This window comes from Babylonia areolata, chromosome 8, assembly GCF_041734735.1.
Source record: "Babylonia areolata isolate BAREFJ2019XMU chromosome 8, ASM4173473v1, whole genome shotgun sequence".
Lineage (NCBI taxonomy): Eukaryota > Metazoa > Mollusca > Gastropoda > Neogastropoda > Buccinidae > Babylonia > Babylonia areolata.
The window spans coordinates 9,723,073-9,747,401 of NC_134883.1; the positions used below are offsets into that span (position 1 = coordinate 9,723,073).

Below are 24,329 nucleotides of genomic sequence, written 5' to 3' on the forward strand. Positions count from 1 at the left end.
TTAATCAGTTAAATACACAATGTATACTGTACAGTGCAAAAAACTGAGTCATGTGCACAGAGAGAACTCCATGCCTGAAGAATGTGAATCAAAGTGTGTGTGTGTGTGTGTGTGTGTGTGTGTGTGCATGTGTGTGCATGTTTGAAAGAGAGAGAGAAGAGACAGACTTAGCAAGAACAAAATATATTAATATGTCAATAAGATCTAAAAACGTAGCAGGAAAAAGGAGTGAAAATATAATTTCCAACTATTTCCTCCAGTACACAGCACAGCGGGCACCCTCATCTTCCACACTGGTCAATTTCTCAACACAGCAGGCAAAAACCTTGACACAACTCTGTGCAGTTTGTTTCAAGACACTATGAGACTTTCAGATTTAGTTTTTCAATGAAGCATCAAAGCATGTGGACTGATCCACATATGTTACACCACAGCTGCTTACCAACGACAACGCACACACACACACACAAAACTGTGAAAAAATAAGTGTGGGTGAGAACAACCAGAAAAGAGTTCGCTACCATTTTCATTGACAAAAAAACAGATAAGAAGACTCGGGGAATCTGCACACGACAGAGAAAAATGTTGCAAAAAAAGAGTAATACAATACAACTGTGCACATCTTTTCATGTTCTGAGTTTACAGTTTACAGTTGAAAGGTGAGGCAGAAAGTTTTACACACACACACATATATATATATATATTTTTTTTAAATATTTTTTTTGTTCCAGTTTTCACTGCCTCAAAGGGCCCCACTCTACCAGGTACTAGAACATGTGCAAATGAGCTTTACATTACCTCCCCCTGTCAGGAAATATACAAAGCAAATTTTATTTTTACTTGTTCGAAGTGCGCTCATTGTTGCACCCTTTGTTTGTAGCCAGTGCTCTAATTTACTGGTACATATTTTAGAAAAACAACACACCACACATCATCATATACACACATGCTTTTTCTGACAGCTTAGACATTGCTGTTAACACAATGAAACAAAAACAACAAATGGAAATAAATTTTTATCATCTGTATCCACAGATTTTAGAGATCCCAGTCAATGTGAAGAAATGAAAAAGTGTTCAGTTGGTCATGCCACATTAGTTTTTGAGCTGTAAAATTCCAACACAATGAAGCTGTTATGTACTACTGATTTCAAGAGCAGATCACACACACACACACGTATATACATATATATATATATATATATTTTTTTTTTTTTTTTTTTTTTTTTTTAAATAACTTTCTGTGGCGGGCAAGTCAATCAGTACAGTTAATGACTGAAGTTTACAGGCAAAGTCTGTGCCCTTCAGTTGCAAGACTACCTGCCCAACGTATATCATGGCATTCTTCTGGTGCAAATGACCTAGCTTACTGGTTTTTATTTTCACTCATGTTGGTGCACATGCACTGGGAAACTTGCAGTGACCTGATTCATATTTCTGTTTTCCATGCGGCTCTGCTACCTGTTGCAAATGTACATGTAAACAGGTGCAAAAGCTATAACAACTACCAAAGCTGAAATGTTGAGAACATGCCTGCATCTATGTTCACGTCTACCTGTATTTATACCCATTGGCAGAGCATATTTTCAAGAGGTGTGAAATGTCATCTGAATGCCTGAATCAATACTGACCACCAGCACTGTTCTGCCTCCATTTTCCAAGAGCTTCTCTTTTGCACTGACAACACTTTTAAATGTTTGGCTTTTGACACTGATTATTGTGCATGGTCATGACAAAGTATCCTTAAACATACTTGCCTTACATCAAAGATTTCAAATTTATGCAACAAATTAATTCCGTCCAAATATGCTGCATCATTTTGTGCAGCACATTAATCAGAAAATACCCTCTTCAACAACTACAAAAACAAAAAACACCAGTGAGTCTAATCAAAGATGTGTTAGAAGTAATAATAATGACCTGCATTTTTCAGGCTTATCATCACATCAGTAATGAATAAATGAAAATCTCAACTGTTATCTTTATCAGATATCTTCAATTCAATGATTTTATATGCCCTTCAAAACAAAATGATTCATCCTGAATCAGGATAATGACATACGAATATGTAGGCACATACAAAGCATTGCAACAACAACAAAAATCACCGTTTCAAATGCCTGCCTGGCCTGAATCAACCGTATCTTTTCCATTCAGTGCCGCATTCTTTCCTCTTCAATTCCACGTTTTGCACCTGGAAAGACCTCCACCTCTCTTCAAGTGCGCTCCAGGCATCAGATCTCTTGATGTTTTGGCAGGATCAAGCATGTGCATAAGCGCAAACCTTGGGTGAATGCTGCCTCTTATCAGTCATGTTCTGTCGTCATCCACTGACCCAGCAGTGAGATCCTGCATGCAATCTACAGTCTTTCCAGTCAACATGATGGATGCAAGGGGGATGCTGTCGTTAGCTGGGAGACTGGGACAGACTGGACAGATTGGACAGATCTGCAGCTTTCTTCTCGCTGTCAGGAGATGACCAAGCCTTCAGCACTTTGCGGATGCAGTGTAACCCTTCTACGATGGAGGACTGCAACACACACAAGTCTTCTCTTCAAACAACAACGCACAGCAAGGTTAATGAGGTTAATGCATAATTTAAGGAAAGCACCACTTCAAAAAAAAAAAAAAAAAAAAAAAAAAATTTAACTGATTTCAAATTCCCAAACTACTGGTGGCTTGTACCTGTGGTTGGACAAGCAACATAATCACAGAATCTGCAAAACATCACTGCTCATACATTCTGTCATACTATACATGCATACATTTATACACACATGCACTTAGAACATGTAAAAAAAACCCAAACAAACCCCACAGCAACAAAAAGGGTTGGCCTTGGCAAAATTCTACAGAAAAAATTTACTCTGACAGTAAAACAACTATAACTGACAAACAGCAAAACAATAAAAAGGAAAGATAAAATATGGGTGGTGCTGAACTGAAGTGACTAACTTTCCCTGAGTTGAAAGAGCAGCTTGAATTTCACCCAGAAAAATCTGTTGTGGCACAAAACAATAAAACAGACCATAGCATGATCCTGCCTGTCACATGATTCATACATACTCCCATTGCAAAATGTAATGCTACACAATACAGTGCTACAATACAACACACTGTGGTGCGATCCTGCCTTGCCTGTTTCACCAACTGCAAACAGTAATACAATATGATACAACAAACCATAGCATGACCCTGCCTCTCACCTGTTTACCTGTACATCCACTACTAAAAGGAATACAGTACAGTACACCTGCCTCTCACCTGTTTACCTGTACATCTACTACTAAAAGGAATACAGTACAGTACAACTGCCTCTCACCTGTTTACCTATACATCTACAACTAAAAAGAATACAGTACAGTACACCTGCCTCTCACCTGTTTACCTGTACATCTACTACTAAAAGGAATACAGTACAGTACACCTGCCTCTCACCTGTTTACCTGTACATCTACTACTAAAAGGAATACAGTACAGTACACCTGCCTCTCACCTGTTTACCTGTACATCTACTACTAAAAGGAATACAGTACAGTACACCTGCCTCTCACCTGTTTACCTGTACATCTACTACTAAAAGGAATAAAGTACAATACACCTGCCTCTCACCTGTTTACCTGTACATCTACTACTAAAAGGAATACAGTACAGTACACCTGCCTCTCACCTGTTTATCTGTACATCTACTACTAAAAGGAATAAAGTACAATACACCTGCCTCTCACCTGTTTCACCCACTGCAAAAAGCAATACAATGCAATACAATACACCTGCCTCTCACCTGTTTCACCTGTACATCTACTATCAAAAGTAATACAATACACCTGCCTCTCACCTCTTTCACCTACTACAAAAAGTAATACAATGCAATACAATACACCTGCCTCTCACCTGCTGCACAGGTATGCCAACAACAAAAGTTAGTACAACTACAATACACCTGCCTCTCATCTGTTTCACTTGTACACATACTACAAAAAGTAATACAATGCAATGCAATGCAATACAATACACCTGACTCTCACCTGCTGCACATGTACACCAACAACAAAAGGCAATTCAACACAATACAATACACCTGCCTCTCACAAGTCTCACCTGTACACCTACTACAAAAAGTTATACAAAGCAATACAATACACCTGCCTCTCACCTGTTTCACCTGCTGTACCAGACGCCGCGACTGGCTGAGCAGCCCGGGAGCCACCAGCCTCACCACCAGCACCCATGCTGGCTGCTTCTGGCACAGCACCCTCCCTGCGTCCCCCCCTCCTTGCCCTGGGCTGCCCCCGTCTGGCTGGACGGGAGGGGTCTGGGGGGTGGTGGGGGTGGGGGTCAGGCAGGGGGGCGAGGAGGAGCAAGGGGTGGAGGGGGCCTGGGGGGTGTTGTCGGGGATGGGCAGGAGGGTCATGGCGTCCTCAGAGGGCATGCGGAGCGCCACCCAGGGGCACCAGGTGTGGTGGCTTCCCACCGGGTCCAGCTGGGGCTGGGGCTCCTGGCAACACACCCAGCACAATGTCAGTCCTGTTCCCACACCTCCCACACAAGTATGTATGCGTACATGTATACCTATGTATGGGCCCAATAGCCAAGCATTAAATAAAGCGATGGACTTTCAATCTGAGGGTCTTGGGTTATGCATGGATGGGCGCAACAGCCCAGTGGTTAAAGAGTTGGACTTTCTTCTTCTTCTTCTGCGTTCACTCGTATGCACACGAGTGGGCTTTTACGTGTATGACCGTTTTTACCCCGCCATGTAGGTGGCCATACTCCGTTTTCGGGGGTGTGCATGCTGGGTATGTTCTTGTTTCCATAACCCACCGAACGCTGACATGGGTTACAGGATCTTTAACGTGCGTATTTGATCTTCTGCTTGCATATACACACGAAGGGGATTCAGGCACTAGCAAGTCTGCACATATGTTGACCTGGGAGATCGTAAAAATCTCCACCCTTTACCCACCAGGCGCCGTCACCGTGATTTGAACCCAGGACCCTCAGATTGACAGTCCAACGCTGTAACCACTCGGCTATTGCTCCCGTCCGAGGTGGACTTTTGATCTGAGGGTCTTGGGTTATCACAAAAGATCACAAAATCACAAGACAATTTATTGTCCTTAAAAGGAGATGCTTGGTGTGGTGGCACACAGTTCAATTCTATATAGTACAAATATGGACATACATAAGCCATTCAGCTGATTTGCATATGCTCAGAAGCACACAATCTCAGCTGCATCAAATATACATGTGTGCCTCCATTTCACACTTGTTATAAGAAATTACTAAAAACATGTAAAAGGACCTTCAAATATAAACATGTAGGTTACAATAATAAATAAGCCTGTGAATCAAGGAGAGTTTATAACATAGATGAATAATTAAATAATCAAATACATAAATAATGGCAACAACAATAACAATAATTGTAATAATAATAATGATGATGATGAAAATAATATCAACAACAGTGATAATAACAACAATGATACTGCTACTGATACTACTACCACCACAACAATCACCACAACCACCACCACTACTACTAATAATGAAAGAATGAATAAATTAAGACTCCTTGTCCTATACTAGAAACTAGGCACAGCCTGGGATTAAAATACAACACTAAAAATCTAAAAACTAACAATAGTAATAAAATTGCAGTATTAAAGAACACACACACACACACACACACACACATGTGCGTGCGACATTATCTAGACTTAAAATGAAGAAAAACAAATTAATAGTACACGATGAAAAATAATTTGTAAAGTCGTAGACACACACACACACACACATATCTATATATATATATATATATATATATATATATATATATGTAGCATTTCCTAAACAAAGTAAGAATAAATTACTAATACATGATAAAAAATATGAAAAATAAGCACAGTCAGTATAATGTAAGACTTACATTTGAAAAATATTGAAACAAACACAATCGAAATATTGAAACAAACACAATCGAAAAATAAACATAATCAGCATCTAAGACTTTCGGTTATAGATAAAACATGATAAATGGAATTGCTCTCTACATCACAACATAATAGACCATAATAGGGTTATGTATGTATGGGCGCAATAGCCCACTGGTTAAAGCATTGAGCTTTCAATCTGAGTGTCCTGGGTTCGAATCTCTTTAATGCTTAGTGAATAAAGGATGGAGATTTTTTCCATCACTCAAGCCAACAGATGTGCAGACCTGCTAAGTGTCTGAACCCCCTTTCGTGTGTATACGCACTCAGAAGATCAAATATGCATGTTAAAGATCCTGCAATTCATGTCAGTGTTTGGTGGGCTATGGAAACAAGAACATGCCCAGCATGTACACCCCAAAAACTGATATGGCTGCCTACATGGCAGGGTAAATAAATAAACACATGTAAAATGTCACATGTCTCAGTGTGTATGTATGCGTGACTTAAGCCTAACAGAATGACAAAGGAAATGAATGATGAGCGCCATATGGCAGCTGTCAGATGGCTCTACCCAGGTAGGCAGCCTGCTGTGCAAATGACCCCGTGTTTGTAAAGCGCTTGAACTTGGTCTCTGACCATGTATAGGTGCTACATAAATATCCATATCATTCATCATTCAAGTATGTATGATTGTCAGTCCTGTCCCACTATGACCATCAGAGCAGTAGAGGAGGCAACTACTGTTGCAACTAACTGGGCTAGAATTTGATCACAGTGGAGAGTGTCATGCTCGAGTTACGACCCCACTCTCCAAGAGGCCTTTAGGACAGTCGGCATTGGGAAGGTCCCTAAAGGCCAAGCAGCCCCTGTGGCTGCAGCACTAAGAGCCATAGTAATCTTTCATCTTAGTCTGAGAGTCATGGTCCTTCAAAAAAGTACATTCATATTCCCCAGTAAAAGAACAGTCATATTCCTTGGCACAAGTACTGTCATATTCCCTGGCACAAGTACTGTCATATTTCCCAACACAAGTACTGTCATATTCCCAAGCACAGTCTCACAACATCACCAAGCCTGTGCTTAAAATTTTTCTCAGAACAAACGCTGGCTCAAAACGTCACCAAGCCTTTAACCCTTTCCTTCTGATTACGGTAGCAGCCGGCACTGCTCGAGCGCGCAGCGCCTTGATGCGTCCGACGCCGGCGGCATGTGTATGGTACTTTTCCATCATGTGCTGACGCCGTGACTATGCTCAACAGGCACTAAAAGTTGGTGGAAAGTTCCCTAGTATAGACCAATAATCTGGCATCGCTATTTTTGGATGCTAGAACCACTTCCATTCACAAAGAAAGGAGGGAAACTGCGTGTGGAGAGTTGTGAATGAAACTGACCGATTTTCACAATGGGGTTGTCTGCATGCACCAGTGAGTTCAAGGACTATTTAGCGGAGGTCTTAGTCTTATTTTAGAAGAAGTGTCGAAATATGATGCGAATAAAGAGTGTGAAGAATTAGAAGAAGATTCTATGTGCATTTAGGTTCCGATCATGGAGAAGAAAGTGGTGAAAGTGATCCCAAGGACAATGTGCCACTCGCCGCTCTGCAAACCACGTGGCGACCAGCTACTCAGCCTACCAACGTGGCCACATTCCAGCAGCCGACAGGCCCTACGCATTCACTGCCTCTAGAGGTTCATTCTTGGTTATGGTGAAGCGTGAACTATACATACCCATTTTGAGGCTAAACTCACCAAAAGAATCCAAAATCTAGGGGAGTTTGGCCTCAGAGAATCTGAATACAAGAGGGTTAATAACATTTTTTCTGAGAACGAACTCAAACTCAGAACATTACGAAGCATGTTCCTACAATTTTCCTCAGAACCAACTCGAAAGTCAGAATTTCACCAAGCCTGCACTTATATTTTTTTCTGAGAACGAACTCAAACTCAGAACATCACCAAGAATGTACTTACAATTTTTCTCAGTTTGGAAAGAGGACCTGAGTCACCGGAACTGTCTTCATCTTCCTCCTCCGCAGCCTTTCCGTTGCCATTGGCGATGGTTCTGCTGTGGGCAGGTGTGAAGTTCCAGAGTCCTACCTGACGCCGGCACAGGCTACACACTATTATCTGCTGGTTGCCTTCACTGAAATAAAGATAAACATTTATTTCTTCTGGAAAACATATTCATTCCATATCTCACACAATAAGCAGAAGGGAAAATGCTGAGCAGAATTTTCTGCTCTATTGTCCAGTTAAACAGTGGATGGGCAGGTGAGAATGGGAGGGGCAACTGTTTTTCAATATCAAGCTAAAGCTGCAAATCTAACATAGACAAACCATTCTTTGAATACTGCAACAGACAACATGTAGTGTGAAAGTTACAGTTTGAGTATCAAATTGTGTGAAAATCAAAACAATTGTCTGCATGGGGCTGATGGTTTCAAACCATTCTGTTGTAAAAGAATGACACCTTAAAAAATAAAAACTATGACGATGAAACTGACATAAAATAAAGTCAATGGAAACACTGATTTAGAATATACTAAAAAAAATAACATAGATACAGAGTGGTGCCCATAATTGTCTTCAATTTGCATGCTCTCAAACCAAGTCAAGCAGGGTTTGCTCAGATTTTTCTCACGTCTAAATAAGACAACCCGAATCTCTTACAAGTCTGGCCAAAGCCAAGAAAAGGAAAACAAAAAACTGGTCACACCTTGCACCTGTCTGGCACAGTACAGTATACAATACTAAATAAAAAGTAGGCACAAATGGAACTAGGAGGAAAGGAAGTAAACATCACGGTGCAAACTCCCAAACTCATGGAGTATATGTGTTTTAGAGGGCCCAGAGTGTCAGCGAATCGATTGCGATAGCGCCTTAATTTTAGCGCGATCGCCCAATCGAGCTGTATAATTATGTGACCTGGTTGGAGACATAATTTGACAAAAAAGAAGAACACCAGAGAATCGACAGACAGACAGAAAATACGAAAAAAAACTTAGCCGTGTGAACAGCACAGGAACAGGAGTCATGATGGCTGCCGGAAAAAGAGGGCGCTAGTCAGGGGGGCAAAGGGGAGGTTACCTACTTCCAGGAGGTTATCGTCCGTAGCTACTTTCATTTTCTCCGCATAGGTGGATAGTAGTTTGCACAGGACAGGAATGTCAGACCCCTGCCGGAGTCTGCACTAGTGGGTCATGGTTAAGTAAGTATGTGTAATTAATGGCCGTGTATGGGGGAATCTAAATGAGCGGCGTGGGAGTAATGCCACTGAAACGGTGCAGATGATGGGGCAGCAAAAAAAAAAGAAAAAAAAAAAGAAAAAAGTATGTGTTATTAAAATGTGTTTATATGGAAACTACTGAGTGTAACTTAAGAAAAATGTGCAGACAGTAGCAGACAAACTCCACCGCTGAACAAACAGTTTCAGTTTCAGTTTCAGTAGCTCAAGGAGGCGTCACTGCGTTCGGACAAACCATATACGCTACACCACATCTGCCAAGCAGATGCCTGACCAGCAGTGTAACCCAACGCGCTTAGTCAGGCTTTGAGAAAAAAACAAAACAAAAAACAAAACAAAAAACCAACAACGGGGGAATAAATAATAGATAAGCTTACATAAATAAATAAATAAATAAATAATAATTATAATATAGAAAAAGGTAGTAGTAATAATAATAGTAATACTAATAAAATGATAATAATAAAAAATAAATAAATAAATAAATAAGACAACAATGGTGATAAATAAGCGAATAAATGTAAAATATGAAGACACACATTCACACATACACCCACACATGCATAACAGAAATGCACCAAACATGCAGTTTCACAGATATGAAAGTACAGTCAAATACATATTAACGTACATGAGCTCCAACACACACACACACACACACACACACACACATTACCTTGCACCTCCTCCACCCCCCTCCTCCACACACTCATTTCTAGTCTACGTATCGTAGCTTCCACGGCACGCACACACACACACACACACACAAACACACACTCACAGAGATGAACACTTACTTGTACAAGCACACACACATACGCCCATATCTCCCACCCCCAACCCCACACACAAATATACAAAGATATATATATATATATATATATATATATATATATATATATATACGTTCCAATATCCTGTTGCTCCCACAGTGAAGGCATGCATACACTCACATACCTCATCCTCTACCCCACCTCCCCCCGCACTCCCACCTCCCCTCACACACACACGTACACAGATCTCTCCTGACACTTGTGTACACTTACACTCTCGCGCATTCATAAACGCACTCAAAAGCACAGACCCACACATCCACACAAACACACACATCCACACACGCACAGAGGCTGCCACTGACTGGCCGCAAGAGGGATGGGAAAAGATCTCTGATGCCAAGAACGTGGCGTCTAGTGTGTTGCTCAGTCTATTGTATTTGGAAAGGCCCACAGAGACTCTGTTCCGTTTTGAAGAAATTTGCGCAATGCTTTTATTTCTTTGAGGCGATCGATGGTGTGATGGCCTTGTACCTGTTCTTTTTGGTATTTTTTGACTTTTCTGAGGATTTCCGATTTTCCTAGATGTAGGCCGCTCGTTGGTGTTGCGTTACCAGCAAGTCTGTCAGCTCGCTCATTTCCCTTAACACCTGCATGTCCCGGGCAGTATGACCATGTGAGTTTTTTAATCTGAAAGTTGCGCATTGCCTTATGCCACTCTGGGCTTCCCATTCCGTTTTCAATTTTCTGTATGAGGTTCATTGAGTCGGTTAGAATCATGGCATGTTGGTTTCCGGGCGTATGGATGGACGATAGCCACTGGAGGGCATGTGTCGCAGCTTCAACTTCCATCGTTAGGCTGGAGGTTGTGACTTTGTAGGCAGCATTCTCTTCCCAAATTGTTTTTCCATTTTGTTTCGCAGTGAATCCCCAGCCACACTGGTCTTTGGTGACTGAGCCATCTGTGTATATGATGATGTCCTCTTCTTTACTGTTTTCTTCTATGAGTAGCTTCACTTCCGCATCTGTTTTGCTCTCTGGCCATTCCCGACAATGTCTTCCTAGAGTGGGTGAAATGACTGTGTTGAATAGATGGTTGAGGTTTTTGGGGTTTTTCTCCCATTCTTTTGTTTCTTTCAGGTCTTGTAGTCGGCATACTAGCTGGATTGTATCTTCTGCTTGTCCCATCCATGATCTTCCTCGTCCTAGACGGCTGCCTTTTGGTTCTTTGACTGCGTCATGCAGTGGGTTTTGAGGGTTTTCTAATGCTTTGAAGTAGGTCTTGACCTGTTCTAACTTGTTTCTGGCCTGCACTGAAGGAAGGTCAAGCAGGTATCGCATGGTTTCTGTGGGCGTGTCTTTTGTTGTTCCAAGGATCAGCCTCATAGCTTCATTTTGTACTCTTTCTAATTTTAGGAGGTTGCTTTGAGACGGTGTTGTTAGCCCAAGTCCGTAGTCAATCACACTGAGGACGAGTGATTGGTATAGCAGGAAGAGGTGGCGTTGTTCAATTCCTTTGGTTGCCATTGCTTTTAAGACTGAAAGGCCCTTTTTGCATTTGAGAACAGTATTTTCCGTATGTTTTCTGAAGGTCAGCATCCTGTCGAAGTGTATTCCTAGGTAGCGTAGGCATTCAGTTTTCTCAATTTGAATTCCATCGAATGACACAGAAGGTGGTGATTTGCTCGCGGTTTTGTTGTTGAGGGTGCACAGCAACGTTTGGGCTTTCGCTGGATTGATGGAAGATCCTGTGTCTTTGCACCTTTGAGCAATATTGCACTATGGAACACATGCATGGAACAAATGACACAGTACTTACCGGACTGTCCATCCTGTGAAGGCCAGGGTGATGACTTGTGTGGGTGTGTCTGTTTCTGACATGTTTTCCTCTGCACAGAACTTGGCTGCATGGCTTTCTGCAAACCCCTGGAACACCAACACAAACAGTGCTTTGTTTATCCTTTTGTCTGCATTTGTATGTGTTTGTACTTTTGAAAACTGAAAGCATACTAGTCACCTCATTTCTAAGGTGTCATTTTCTACTACGAGTCTAAAGGTTTCTTATATTTTCGTTCTGTTTTGTTTGGTTGCTTGCTCGCTCACTTTTTGTTTCTTTGCCTGTTTGTTTTCTGTTGGTTTTTACATTGATTAATTAAGCGTTTCTATAGCACATGCAAATAAATGAAACACATTTGTTAGCATTTTAGTTTTCTGTTGGTTTTTGATGTGGATGAATAAAATGAAATGTTTCCACAGAACATGCAAAGGAAATACAACAATTTTATTAAAGTTTCAGACTGTAGGTGTACATGGTGCCTTCTAGAGGTAATGGTTGCCAGCCATATCATTGTATGCATTCTCAATCCAAAGCTGATTCTTCTGCTAAGTGTGGTTTTTTTGTTTTTTTTTCGATCATCATATTCATGCTGCCCAAATTTCACTGTACATGTTGACCTTTTGAATACTATAGAATCCATACTGTAGACCCAGTACACTGGCCATTCCACTGAATATACAGATGCATCTTTGATGAATGCCTTATTCACACTCTGACATTTATAAATGATAAGATTCTAAAACCTGCTGAAATCTGTACTTCTTTGCTCTTACAGCACTGTCAACACTGACAGGGAAAAGGTGCAATATCTACAAAACATGACACAGGTTGTATTCTATTACTTTTTGTCACAAAAGATTTCTGTTACTGAAATTTGTGCTGTTCTCACCGGGGAAAGCATGTTGCCACAGTGAAACGTACATGCAGAAATCTATTTTTTAATAAAGAGAAAAAACCCAACAACAAAGAAACAAGCATACAAAAATGATTAAATAGAAACAGACAGAGAGAGAAGCCTGAGCCACGAACCCATGTCTCCAGCTGTGTGTAGGCGAGGTCTGGAAGGTGCTGGGCACAGCGTCTGAGAGCTGCGACACGCTGCAGGAAACTCTGCCTCAGATCCTCCACGTCATGCAGCCCCACCTTCAGGAAGGCTTCTGCAACGGATCATGCAGGACTGCTGTCACTAGCAGCACGGTATGAGTTAACATGCTGTCATTGGCAGCACAGTATATTGTCACTGGCTGCACAGAATGAGTTAACATGCTTTCAATGGCAGCACAGTAAAAATTAACACACTGACACTGGCAGCGCATATAACATGCTTTCAATGGTAGCACAGTATAAATTAACACAATGTCACTGGCAGCGCAGTTTAAATCAACACGCACACACTGTCACTGGCAGCACAATGCAAATTAACACACAGTCACTGGCAGCAAATTTAACACACTTTCAATGACACCACAGTATTAATTAACACACAGTCACTGGCAGCACAGTACGAATTAACACACTGTTACTGGCAGCACAGTATGAATTAATAGACTGTCACTGGCAGTACAGTATGAATTAACACACTGTCTTTGGTAGCACAGTGTGAATTAACACACAGTCACTGGCATCACAGTATGAGTTGACACACTCTCTCTGGCAGCACAGTGGGAAATAACACACAGTCACAAGAAGCACAGTGTGATCTGTGAATTAACTAACATACTGTCACTGACAACACAGTGTGAATTTTCACACTGTCACTGACAGCACATTGTGAATAGTCACTGACAGAACAGTATAAATTAACAAATCTACTTCAGAAACATGAACTTAAGTGAACAAAAGCCAACTAAGTGTAGGCCTACGCTCTTTCTGAAAGGGGCTGGACACATGCAGTACCAATATCAAATACACCCACAAACCTACACACTACATAATGTACATATAATAAACACATCCACATACCTATAAAAAAAAACACCCAACTAATTTAGTAATAATATACACACTGATACTCCTATATATAACGTACTATGTATAATGTACAAACAATAAACACATATATATACATTCCTATATATAACCTAATGTACTGATGTAGTGATAGAATGAGGAAGCCTTAAAGTCAAGAATACAGTAGTACAGCGTACAACTATGCAAGTCCATGTTTGTTACTTTTAAGCAAAAGAAAACCCGACACTGCCAAAGATAAGAAGAAACAGAAACCAACTATTGTCTGCAAGAGTACATACAGAATTCATCACAAATCTTTTTTCCTCTGTCGTCATTTTTGTTACTTACGTCCTTCTCCATGCTCCCCCCCCTCTACCACATGACCCGCACCCCCATCTCCCTCTTCCATTCAGGCAAAGCCCCCAGTCAGCCGACTATTACTGCATGTGCCAGCTACAGCTCTAACACAGCTTTTGAACACTCTATGCTAATAACTTTCTCTCATTCCACACTGAGTAACAGCTGTTCATCAAGAAGTGGGAAAAAGGGAAGGGAGGGAGGATAGCAGAAGAATAATTGAAAAAACAACAACAACAACAAAAACACGAAAAAACAAACAACGAAGCAAAAAAGAAAGAAAGCATCAGGAGAAAATGAAACGTTTTCTATGATCTCTTTCATTCTCCAGAATACAAACCTGGACAAGGATTGACTGCCAACGTACAAAACTTCTCATGCGCTGTCAACAGTTTGTTCTGCAGCTCCTCACAGGCTTTGTGGTCTGCAAATAAGACAAAAGCTGAGTAAGGCCACAATAAATAATTCTGCTGTGAAAAGTGGGAAAAAAATCTTTCATAAACTATAGGAAAGGGGAAAAAAAAGTGAGAGCAACAGAACTGACTCATTTTGTTAACAGCTTTCTTCAAACTTTGCCGAAAACAGACTATCATTGTGTTAACACTGTAAAGTGTTAATCACCTGTGTTCAATATTCACACTTCACTTGGTTTCATCATGTGATACTTAAAGCATAGCTGACTAAATGCCAGCATCAAGATCAAGAACTCTTTCACCATGTACATGAAAGTACCGATCCTGCACAGCAAGTTTTGACAGAATGAACTGCAATGAATGCTGATCCATTTTTGACTCACTTTGTTTACACAAGTGAGTTTTAACCCGGTGTTCGGTTGTCTGTGTGTGTGTGTGTGTGTGTGTGTGTCCGTGTGTCTGTGTGTCCATGGTAAACTTTAACATTGACATTTTCTCTGCAAATACTTTGTCAGTTGACACCAAATTAGGCATAAAAATAGGAAAAATTCAGTTCTTTCCAGTCATCTTGTTTAAAACAATATTGCACCTCTGGGATGGGCACAAAAAAAATAAAAAAGAAGCCTAATTATATGCAAACTGCATTTACTGTTATATTTATATTTTTTGTATTCTCTGAACTTGGCACTTTGACCTCTTATTCTGACACAACTAGAGGAGTCATTATTATCATTTTTTGTTCAAACAGGAACTCCTTTTGCTAAGCACGGAATTTTTATTTATTTTGCAAACGTTTTGGTGCAGATAATAAAAAAGGGAAATTACTCTGTAATTAATGCTAGGGGACTTAATTTATCACAAGTGAGTCTTGAAGGCCTTGCCTCTCTTGTTACTCACATGTTGCAGCATCTGATTTGGTAGGCATGGTACCGCAAAGATGTGCACTGCAGGCAGTGCAGTGAAGCATGTCATACTCATTGTTCTCCCATCCAAAACGACTACACACCAACGGGGATAGCTCTGGTGGTTTTGCAAACCAGGTAATTGGGTGACAATGGTTAAGGTCAACATTTACTTCATAAGGTCACTAGCCTGTTTGATGCTACACCAATTAATGATATCTTCCACACTACGCCGTAACTTCAGTTCATCTTATAATGAAGTGAACATTACTGTTATCGCTAAAACAACATCTCAGATTATCAAATACAAACACATACACACTAAGGATAGGAATGATTTTTTAAGACCGCAACCATTCGCGATTCCACTCCTCTGTACAATAACAAAACCGGAGTATTTTGTCAAAGTATCAATGCATAATGGTTTTAATCATTTCACAGAAAAACAAATTCATACTAAATATCAAAATTATGGACAAAATATCAAAACTGTTTTTTTTACCAAATGTGTTGATAGTACATTAACATTGTCTCAATTCTTTAGGTTTTTCTCAAGTATTCTATCGGGAAAAAAACAAAAACTTGATAATTTAAAATCAAAGACTGAATACAACAACAACAAAAACACACATATATATACATTACTTTTCCATCTATTTAACAAAATCTTGTGGCTTGCTTTGTAAGTATACTGTATAGTCCAGCAAATGCTATGCACTTCTCAACCCAATATTTCTGTTCAATTACGCCACCCACAATTACATTCTTGAATGCTTCTCTGATTTTCCTTCTGAAATGTCAGTTTTTCTGTTCAAGATTTTTATGTTGAGAAATATATAATCTTGAGGTGGGTTCTTTGGAATGCAACCTGCTTAGCATGGCTCTCCCATCATCAGTACAAGTTAACACTATTTACATTATAAACACAGTTAGTTTTTACAATGACAAAAAAAGAGCATGGAGCACCGTGTCAACATATCATAACATCACTTCATAATCTACAGACATGTACACAATTTATAGACACAGACACTGTCAACTCAGCATTCTTATTCTCGCCCAGTCATACTCATTCAAAAAAATGCATTGAAAAAAAAAAGGATATGGAGAAGGTCTCAACACGCTTGAGAAAGCTTGCAAAAGTTCTCCTGTTGGATGCTACCTCTGGAGATACTGCATCAAAGCCAGGACTCTCTGAAGGTGATCCTCTCTGACGTGGGGGTGTTTTTGTGCTATCAGGTGAGGTCAACTTCTCAGGTCTGAAATACACTCTGTCAATGAAACAACTGTACTCTTCTGCAAAATATCCAACAAACTGATAGATATGGACCCAAATTCATAGTTCTGAGTCATATTGAGCAAATAAAAATCCTTACTGGGAACTAGTACAGTATGTAACAAAGAAACTAAACATCACAAGAAGTTTGTGTGCTTCTGATTAAAATGTGCTTTGAAAACAGTATCTGCTACTATAATGCTAGATAGAATCAACATAACTGGTTTAAAGAAAAGTTGACACTAAACAAAATTTACCTGTTATTTAATCTTAATGAAAAATGAACAAAATAAGTTTACTAGACATGATCAAATCAGTCAGTGTCCATTTGTCTTAGCAGAGTATTTTCTTCAAAAGGAAATTTTTCCGAAAATTTATGCTCATCTTGTTCTTTATTAAAAATATTTGTGTTCTGAATCATGACTCTTTGTTGCATGAAGTGAGTAGTCTTTTCCATGAACACTGCAACTACTTTGAAATTTAACTGAGACTGCATGTTTAGTGAGTTTTGAAGGCCCAGCCTTTGGGTAGGGTAAGTTATTTTATTTATCTTCAAAACATACAAGAGTACTCTTCTTGCTTTTCATCAATGCCCTCCGAGACTAACTTCTGGCAAAGACTCATCTTTCTGCAGATGACTGCATTGTCTACCAGACTATTAAAGCAAAGGTGCACTGTCAACTGCTCCAGGCCAACACCACACTGGCAGCCTAGAACAATAGGACAATAAATGGGGAATATTCCATCTTCAAAAGATATGAAGCCAGGATCCAGCAACCCCATTACCTTCCATTACAACTTGATGTTGAAGGGTCACTCTGAAACATTTGGACAACTCTAAATACCCAGGCGTCAAGATAACAACAATCTTAAAGTGGAATCATCATACTGATAGTACTAGAATTACAAAGATTAGGCAAATGGCATAGCTGGCTTCCAGAGAAGAAATCTGAAGGTAAAGAACAGAGCAAAAAAGACTGAGTCATTAACACATAAAATGTACAAACTGCTACAACTCCATCTGGAATAGTACTGCACTGTTTGTAATCCCTACACTGGAAACAAAACATGAATGACAGAAGCAATACAAAGGAGAGCAGCAAGACACATTTCCAACCAGTATGAAAGGACCTGCAGTGCTACTGCCCTGCTTCAAGACCTCAACTCTCGTCCCAGAAATCAAGGCACACTAACCCTCAAGTTCAGCTTCATCTAGTATACAAAATTATCAACAGTCAACATACCCTCTGACCCCTACTTTACCCCTGGCCATAACAGAACCTATCTCAAACGTTTCAAAAATGTTCAGGTACTACTCCACCAGAACAAAAGTGTCTATATAGCCTTTTCTCTAGAGATGTTCCAATCTGGAATTCCTTGCCAGTAACAGCAACTGGGGGTCCTACTTTATTTCTTTAAAGAGGGAGCTGAGAGTACTGTCCTTTTATCAATATTAACTGTCCCATGTTTTACAGGCATGTAAAGCACTGGCGAAAAATCCCTGGAATCTGACTTAAGAATCACACAGTTGGACAGTTTTCTGCCTTTCTACTCACACTCTGGCTTTACTGACAGAGTGCCAAGAGCATAAGGAACTTATTTCTGGGTGCAAAAGATGGGAAAGGAGAGGGGGGAAGTGAAGGGGGAATGCACAAGGGGGTCTCACATAGGGAAACTTATTTTTCAGACATCAGCGGCCAGATGCCCTGTGACCTGACCAGCAAGTTTATTTTCATTGTTTAAATGCTTATTCCTGACTGATGTAGGCTGTTAAACTTAGAACCCACATGAGCTATTATGATGAAGCAAAAATTATACTAATATCAACTGGATTGGTCTGCCACCTTCCCTTTGACGGACAGCGCAAATCTCAAATATGAATAGGTGAGCCGGCAACACATTACACAGGATTATTTTCTGAAACTTGCTAAACTGTCGGTTTTTATAATCATTTGATTCAATCATCAGATGTTCAGGTATCATTAAAAATATATCTGTGCAAATGTATCTATAGAGGTTTTAGTGTTTGTGGTCTGCCAGAATGCGATACGGTATACTGTTTATTTCTGTGATGAAAATTTGGTATAAAGCTGCCATTTTCCAAACAGAATCTGAAAAGGAAAAACCCAAAACACACTTGTTTTATATTGTGCTTTTATGTTTTAGCAAGTATAATTTACCCAAAATAGGGCCAATGAAGGCCAGGGCTGTGCCTGTCATGGTTAGCCCTCAGGGATAGAACTAAAAAAGTTAGCCTGGGTGGAGATGTAAAAACCTGGTTCAGCACTCGTTTATTCACAATTTCTTTGCTTTGATTATTATTTTCATTTCATTTCATTATCAGTTATGCTCTGGGTTTTGTACACATCATACTGTATCAGTATCAGTATCAGTAGCTCAAGGAGGCATCACTGCGTTCGGACAAATCCATATACACTGAACCACATCTGCCAAGCAGATGCCTGACCAGCAGCGTAACCCAACATCATACTGAGAAATGGCAAATGACATGGTTTGAAGGTGGCTGGAATTTATGCAAATTTAACAAACAACTTAACAAATACAAATCATATCCACCATGAGAAGGAACAGATGTGGTGTATGTGAGAGTGTGTGTGATTTCCACGGTGTCTGTGTCAAACACTGATGTAAAAGGTTAACAACAGCCACGTTGGAAATATAGACTCTCTCTGAAACTGATCAGTCGATATCATCATGATCATTATCTTAATCATTTAATGGTAATATAGCTCGTTTTTTTTAGGAATATGATATTAACCATTAATCAAAAATGTCATTGTTTTCAGTGTTCTAGTCTTCCACTCGGTTAATATTTCTGTAGATCGATACAGATCAAGTGCACCAACAGTCGGGTACAGGGTTCAAACCTTGACATAATTAAGAAACCAAGCTATATCTTAATTTCTTTTCAGCGCCCTAGACTCACTGAACTCAAACCAGAACAACCAACAGACTTAAATGTTCATACCACAACAGCTAGTTTCAGTTTCAGAATAGTCCACACCCTCTGTTGTCACTGATATTACAATCTATTTTTCCTTTATTGTCATGATCCGATTTATATGTTATACAAATACAGCACTGGAAAGTATTACTTACGAAGTTGGATGGGGACGTTTTTCACTGTCGTAAAGAAAAGACGATAAAATATCTCTCACGCGCTGTGGTGTTACAGTCTGCTCAGCCATTTTCAAACGTGACTACATTGGCTTATTACTCAATTCTGCCCAAACTTCTTTTCATCTCGCGAAATCGATACTTAAAATTGTTCGCTGAGCGTAAATGTTTATTCAGCCGAAGCGTAATTATCCATTTTTTCTCTGAGGATGTGAATGGTATCATAATTGTCAGAATGCCTTTGGGGACCGAATATCACAATGGGTCTGTGGCGTTATATCAGTGTCCTCTCAAGTTTCTCTTGTAATGATACGTCAGATTGTGTTGTATGATATTTACTTTGTGTACTCTTCTCTGGGTTAATGCTGGTTTAAAAAAAAAAAAAAAAAAAAAAAGAAGATATTTTCCATATTTCAAATACTTGTATATTCCTTCGATTTTAACAATGTCGACTACGCATACTGAGTTTTCCTTCCCCTTAAGAGGATGAGGACTATAATGATGAGATGGATCAGTCAGTAAAACCACCACCCAGTTTGCTAAATCCGTGACTAGGAAAAGAAGAAGTAGAAAAAAACACACACAAAAAACACAAAAAAAAACAACAACAACAACAACAAAAAACCAATACCGCTATTGTCTTTAAGACAAACTCCACACCGCAGTATAATCAAAATGAAGAACTGAAAATATCTTCAGGCATTCAACACAATTTCTCTTGTCTCGGTTGCTATGGGATTCAGCCGGCGAGTGTTCTTCAGTCTTATATCCAACACATATTCCCTTTATCGAAAAAAAAAAAAAAAGAAAGAAAAAAAAGAAAAGAAAAGAAAGAAAAATGAACTATTCAAAACCAACATAATTTGAACTGAACAAATTATTGGCGATTTACAATCAGTTATAATTATGATAAAAACGAAGACTGAGCAAATGATACAAGATGCAATAAAGCTTACATATTCAACAGTGTCCGACATTTCTCAAAGCTTTTGTGTGAATGTTTGTATCCCTTGTCACCCAAGATCATCTAATCATCCAAATAAGCTGGTATGTACCATGAAAGGATGACTTCTGTGGTGTTTTGTCTAAAGCATCCTCTCAGGTTCCTATACATGAAGGCACTGGTCTTGTCTGCCTTTGCTGTTGTGGCCTGGATGTGTGCTCCCCAGTGAAGGTCTTTAGACAATTCAACGCCCAGGTATTTGGCTTTCTCCACCTAGGAGTTCCTCATTATGCAGAAAGCAGGTGGTAGGGAAGGGCTTTTTCTTCCTTGTCACTGAGAGGACATGACATTTGCTGGCATTGAATGACATTTGCCAGATCTTCTCCCAACGCTCAAGTTCGTTCACTGATCTTGGAGGGCGTTGTATCTGCTTGGGACCTGATCTGCCGGTATAGGATGGTGTCATCGGCAAACAGACGGACCGTGGATCTGATGTTTTTGTTGATGTCATTGATGTAGATGATAAACAGAGACGGGACAAGGACAGATCCCTGAGGAATCCCAGAGGTCCCTTGGCCGATGGTGATCTGTCCTTCAACGTTCACTTGCTGGGTTCTGTTGGTGAGGAACTCTTCATTCCAGCGAAGTGTTTTTCCACGGATTCCGTAGTGACAGAGTTTGAGAAGTGGGTGGCGATGGGGCACCTTGTCAAAGGCCTTCGAGAAGTCAGTCCAGCAAGATGGTATCCGTTTGTTTCTTCAGGTGTGCTCCAGCTTTATCTAATCTCCCGACACTTTATCTAAGCGCTCATACGACTTACTTGTATCCCATGTTACCAGAATGTCACCACGACTCTTTGAAACTGTGCTGGTATCAAAGAAACAGCCGTAGGGAAGCCGTGTGTAAGTGTACAGGCCCTTGCGAGTGTTGATGGCCACATACTTGGGGATGTGAGTTCCTTAATCTGGGAATACGCGTGGGAGAAATCTATGTAGCTTAAGACAAAACCTTTTCCTATTCTTGCAACATCATCCAGGAATACGGTTCACACATGGAGATTAGGTTTACTGTAACAGTTTCAGCTCTAGTTTCCCAAGGAGGCGTCACTGCGCTCGGACAAATCCATATATGCTACACCACGTCTGCTTGGCAGATGCCTGACCAGCAGCATAACCCAATGCGCTTAATCAGGCCATGAGTGCATGCATATAATTTTATTTGTGTACCTATCAGAACCTGGACTTCTTCGACAAAATTTTGCAAGAGGACAACACTCTCGTTGCCATGGGTTCTTTTTCAGTGAGCCAAGTGCTTGCTGTACACGGGACCTCGGTTTATCGTCTCATCCAAATGAGTAGACGCTCAGTTCGATTTGCCAGTCAAATTTGGGGGAAAGGGCGATTCGAACCCTCACTTTGACTCTGCATTGCCGGACACTGAGATGAGTGTCTTAACCATTCTGCCACCTTCCTCCTAAACTGTAACAGATTCTTACCTCTCAGCCAGGCTTCGAAACTGGGATAATGGGAGCGGCCTAGTTACAAAACTGACTCAATTACACCGTCTTCTTCCTCCAGCTTCTGCGTTCGACTTACCTTCAACCTTTGTACGCATGGCATATGAAAGATGTCTGGATTTGGAGAAAACGGGTCTTTTGTCACTGTCAAAATGAACGTTTGCTTGCTGTCCCTCCAGATCCTCATCAGTCCTCCAGTGTTTTTTTTGCAGAGTTTACTCATGGCGAGCCGTGTCAATCTCACTGATCAGTTTGATACGCAATAACCCAAACTGATCTGTCAGATCCCTCAGACCACTACAAGCACAAGCACTGGTCGACCTGTGGAATATCTGATTTTTATCTCGGTTTCGTCAAGTTTCTATGGACAAGCACCTTGTTCATTGTCTGAATCGATGTTATTGTATACTACGAACCATTTGTCAGTTTCAAAGTTTATCATGTGACAGTTCACTCCAACATCACATTTCAAACGGAAAATCGTTTTCAGTCTCACCAAACTCGACCCGGCGCACACTTCTGCCAAGCTCACACCTGTCATCCAAATCAGTGTATTTCGCACTTTTTTTTTTCTTAAAAAAAAACAAAAACCCTTTGCTTTTACATGTCCCTTTTCTCACATTGAAAATAGTGCTTGTCTATGAAAAACAACAACAACAACATGTTGGGGGGGGATATATTGTGATCTGCAACGAAAACAGTTTGATGCCGGCAGTTTCCCCTCTTCCCCTCTCTTCAGCTTTATGGCATCCTCTGCACTTGTGTCTAGAGAATGCATTTATCGAGTGTTTCGTGCAGCTGCTTCAAGTGATTCAGCAATTGAGATCTTCATCAAAGGACAGTTCTGAACCAGGCATAGAGAGGATTTTCTCCTGGTTCAGTTTGTCACTGACACCAGCAACGAATCAGGACTAATTACTATATGTAGTCAATATTCTATCATCTAGCTGTTGGCGTTTAGTCAAATTAGTGCAAGTTCACAAAGTAGTTTCATTTAGGACTTACTATGGACAAATACACAATACTGAATAATCCTTATCGCCAGTTATGTCGTGTCTTAATCAGACAAATGTACACACAACATAAACACAATGAAGAAAACCGGTTCATGCTTTCAACACAATCTCAAATCTTGTTGCAAAATGAGATCACCCTCTGATAGTTGACCAGATAATAAACAATTATATCATCCAGACCAACAAACAAATATTAATCTTCTTTCGCGTTTCAGTTTTCATGCAGTATGGTCAGACTGGTTGAAGTGACAAATTCTGCAGTGTGCCGCCATGGCTTTGCCTGACCCCGAACCTCCTCCTTCAGGTCCACCATTTTAGGCCAGGTATGACACCGAAGGTCACTGAAGGTGGGGTAAACCTGGAAGGTATGTTCTGGAACTTGTGGACCTGTGCCGCATGGGTATCTCACTGTGTGGGCAGTCTACAGAAATGTGATGGAACGCATGGGCATTCCACTGTGTGGGTAATCTTCAAAGAGATCGTGGAAACTGGAAGTGACTAGTCCACAGCCTGATGATGATGACCTGTTTCTTTCTCCTTATGCGTGTAATAATGACACAGAGAAATCTGTTTGACAAAGACAGTAATACAATGCAATGCAATGCAATACAATACAATAACGCCAAAAACCATGCGCCAGTTTTCATGCTACGTTTTCAAAAAGACAGAAAAACTGCTTCGCGTAATTGTCTTTGAGATCGTTTTATTCATGTGACTATTTTTAAGATCGTTTGATTTGGTCAAGTTCGGAACCATCTTCCGACAGTCTGCTGCCTCCTAGATCCAAAACAACAACAACAACAACAAAACTCAACAGTGGGATGCAATCAGCAGTAGGACTGGTTGGTTCCGGAACAGATCCTACGTCTTGGTCATTTCTGGTGTTATGTGGTATCTGACTAGTTGGTGTTATGTCTCTGCAGTACTGCATGCATTGGAACAGAGATCTGCAGTCTGCCCAGATCAACGCGTTTAGGGTCAGTAATTCTGCTGTGATAAAATTAAGGAACCTGCCACCTTAAAGGAG

At 40.4% G+C, this 24,329-nt stretch overlaps 1 protein-coding gene across 1 annotated transcript; it reads right to left on the reverse strand.

Moving 5' to 3' along the window:
• Positions 1–1,213: 1,213 nt before the first annotated feature.
• LOC143284527 (zinc finger C3HC-type protein 1-like) lies at positions 1,214–19,905 on the reverse strand. The gene is made up of 9 exons (XM_076591236.1): positions 19,810–19,905; positions 16,519–16,672; positions 15,409–15,559; positions 14,439–14,522; positions 12,821–12,948; positions 11,774–11,880; positions 7,909–8,080; positions 4,156–4,497; positions 1,214–2,529 (listed from the first exon to the last, which is right to left on the reverse strand). Exons 1-9 carry the CDS (start codon positions 19,896–19,898, stop codon positions 2,407–2,409), a joined length of 1,350 nt encoding a protein of 449 aa, XP_076447351.1. The 5' UTR covers positions 19,899–19,905; the 3' UTR covers positions 1,214–2,406.
• Between the last annotated feature and the right edge of the window lie 4,424 nt (positions 19,906–24,329).

Coding starts and splice junctions, on each gene's coding strand:
- LOC143284527 (XM_076591236.1), bottom strand. CDS start 19,898: ATGGCTGAGCAGACTGTAACACCACAGCGCGTGAGAGATATTTTATCG. Junction 14,523..15,408: donor CAAATCAGATGCTGCAACAT/GTGAGTAACAAG, acceptor TCTTATTTGCAG/ACCACAAAGCCTGTGAGGAG. Junction 8,081..11,773: donor TTCACAGGATGGACAGTCCG/GTAAGTACTGTG, acceptor TCTTTATTTCAG/TGAAGGCAACCAGCAGATAA.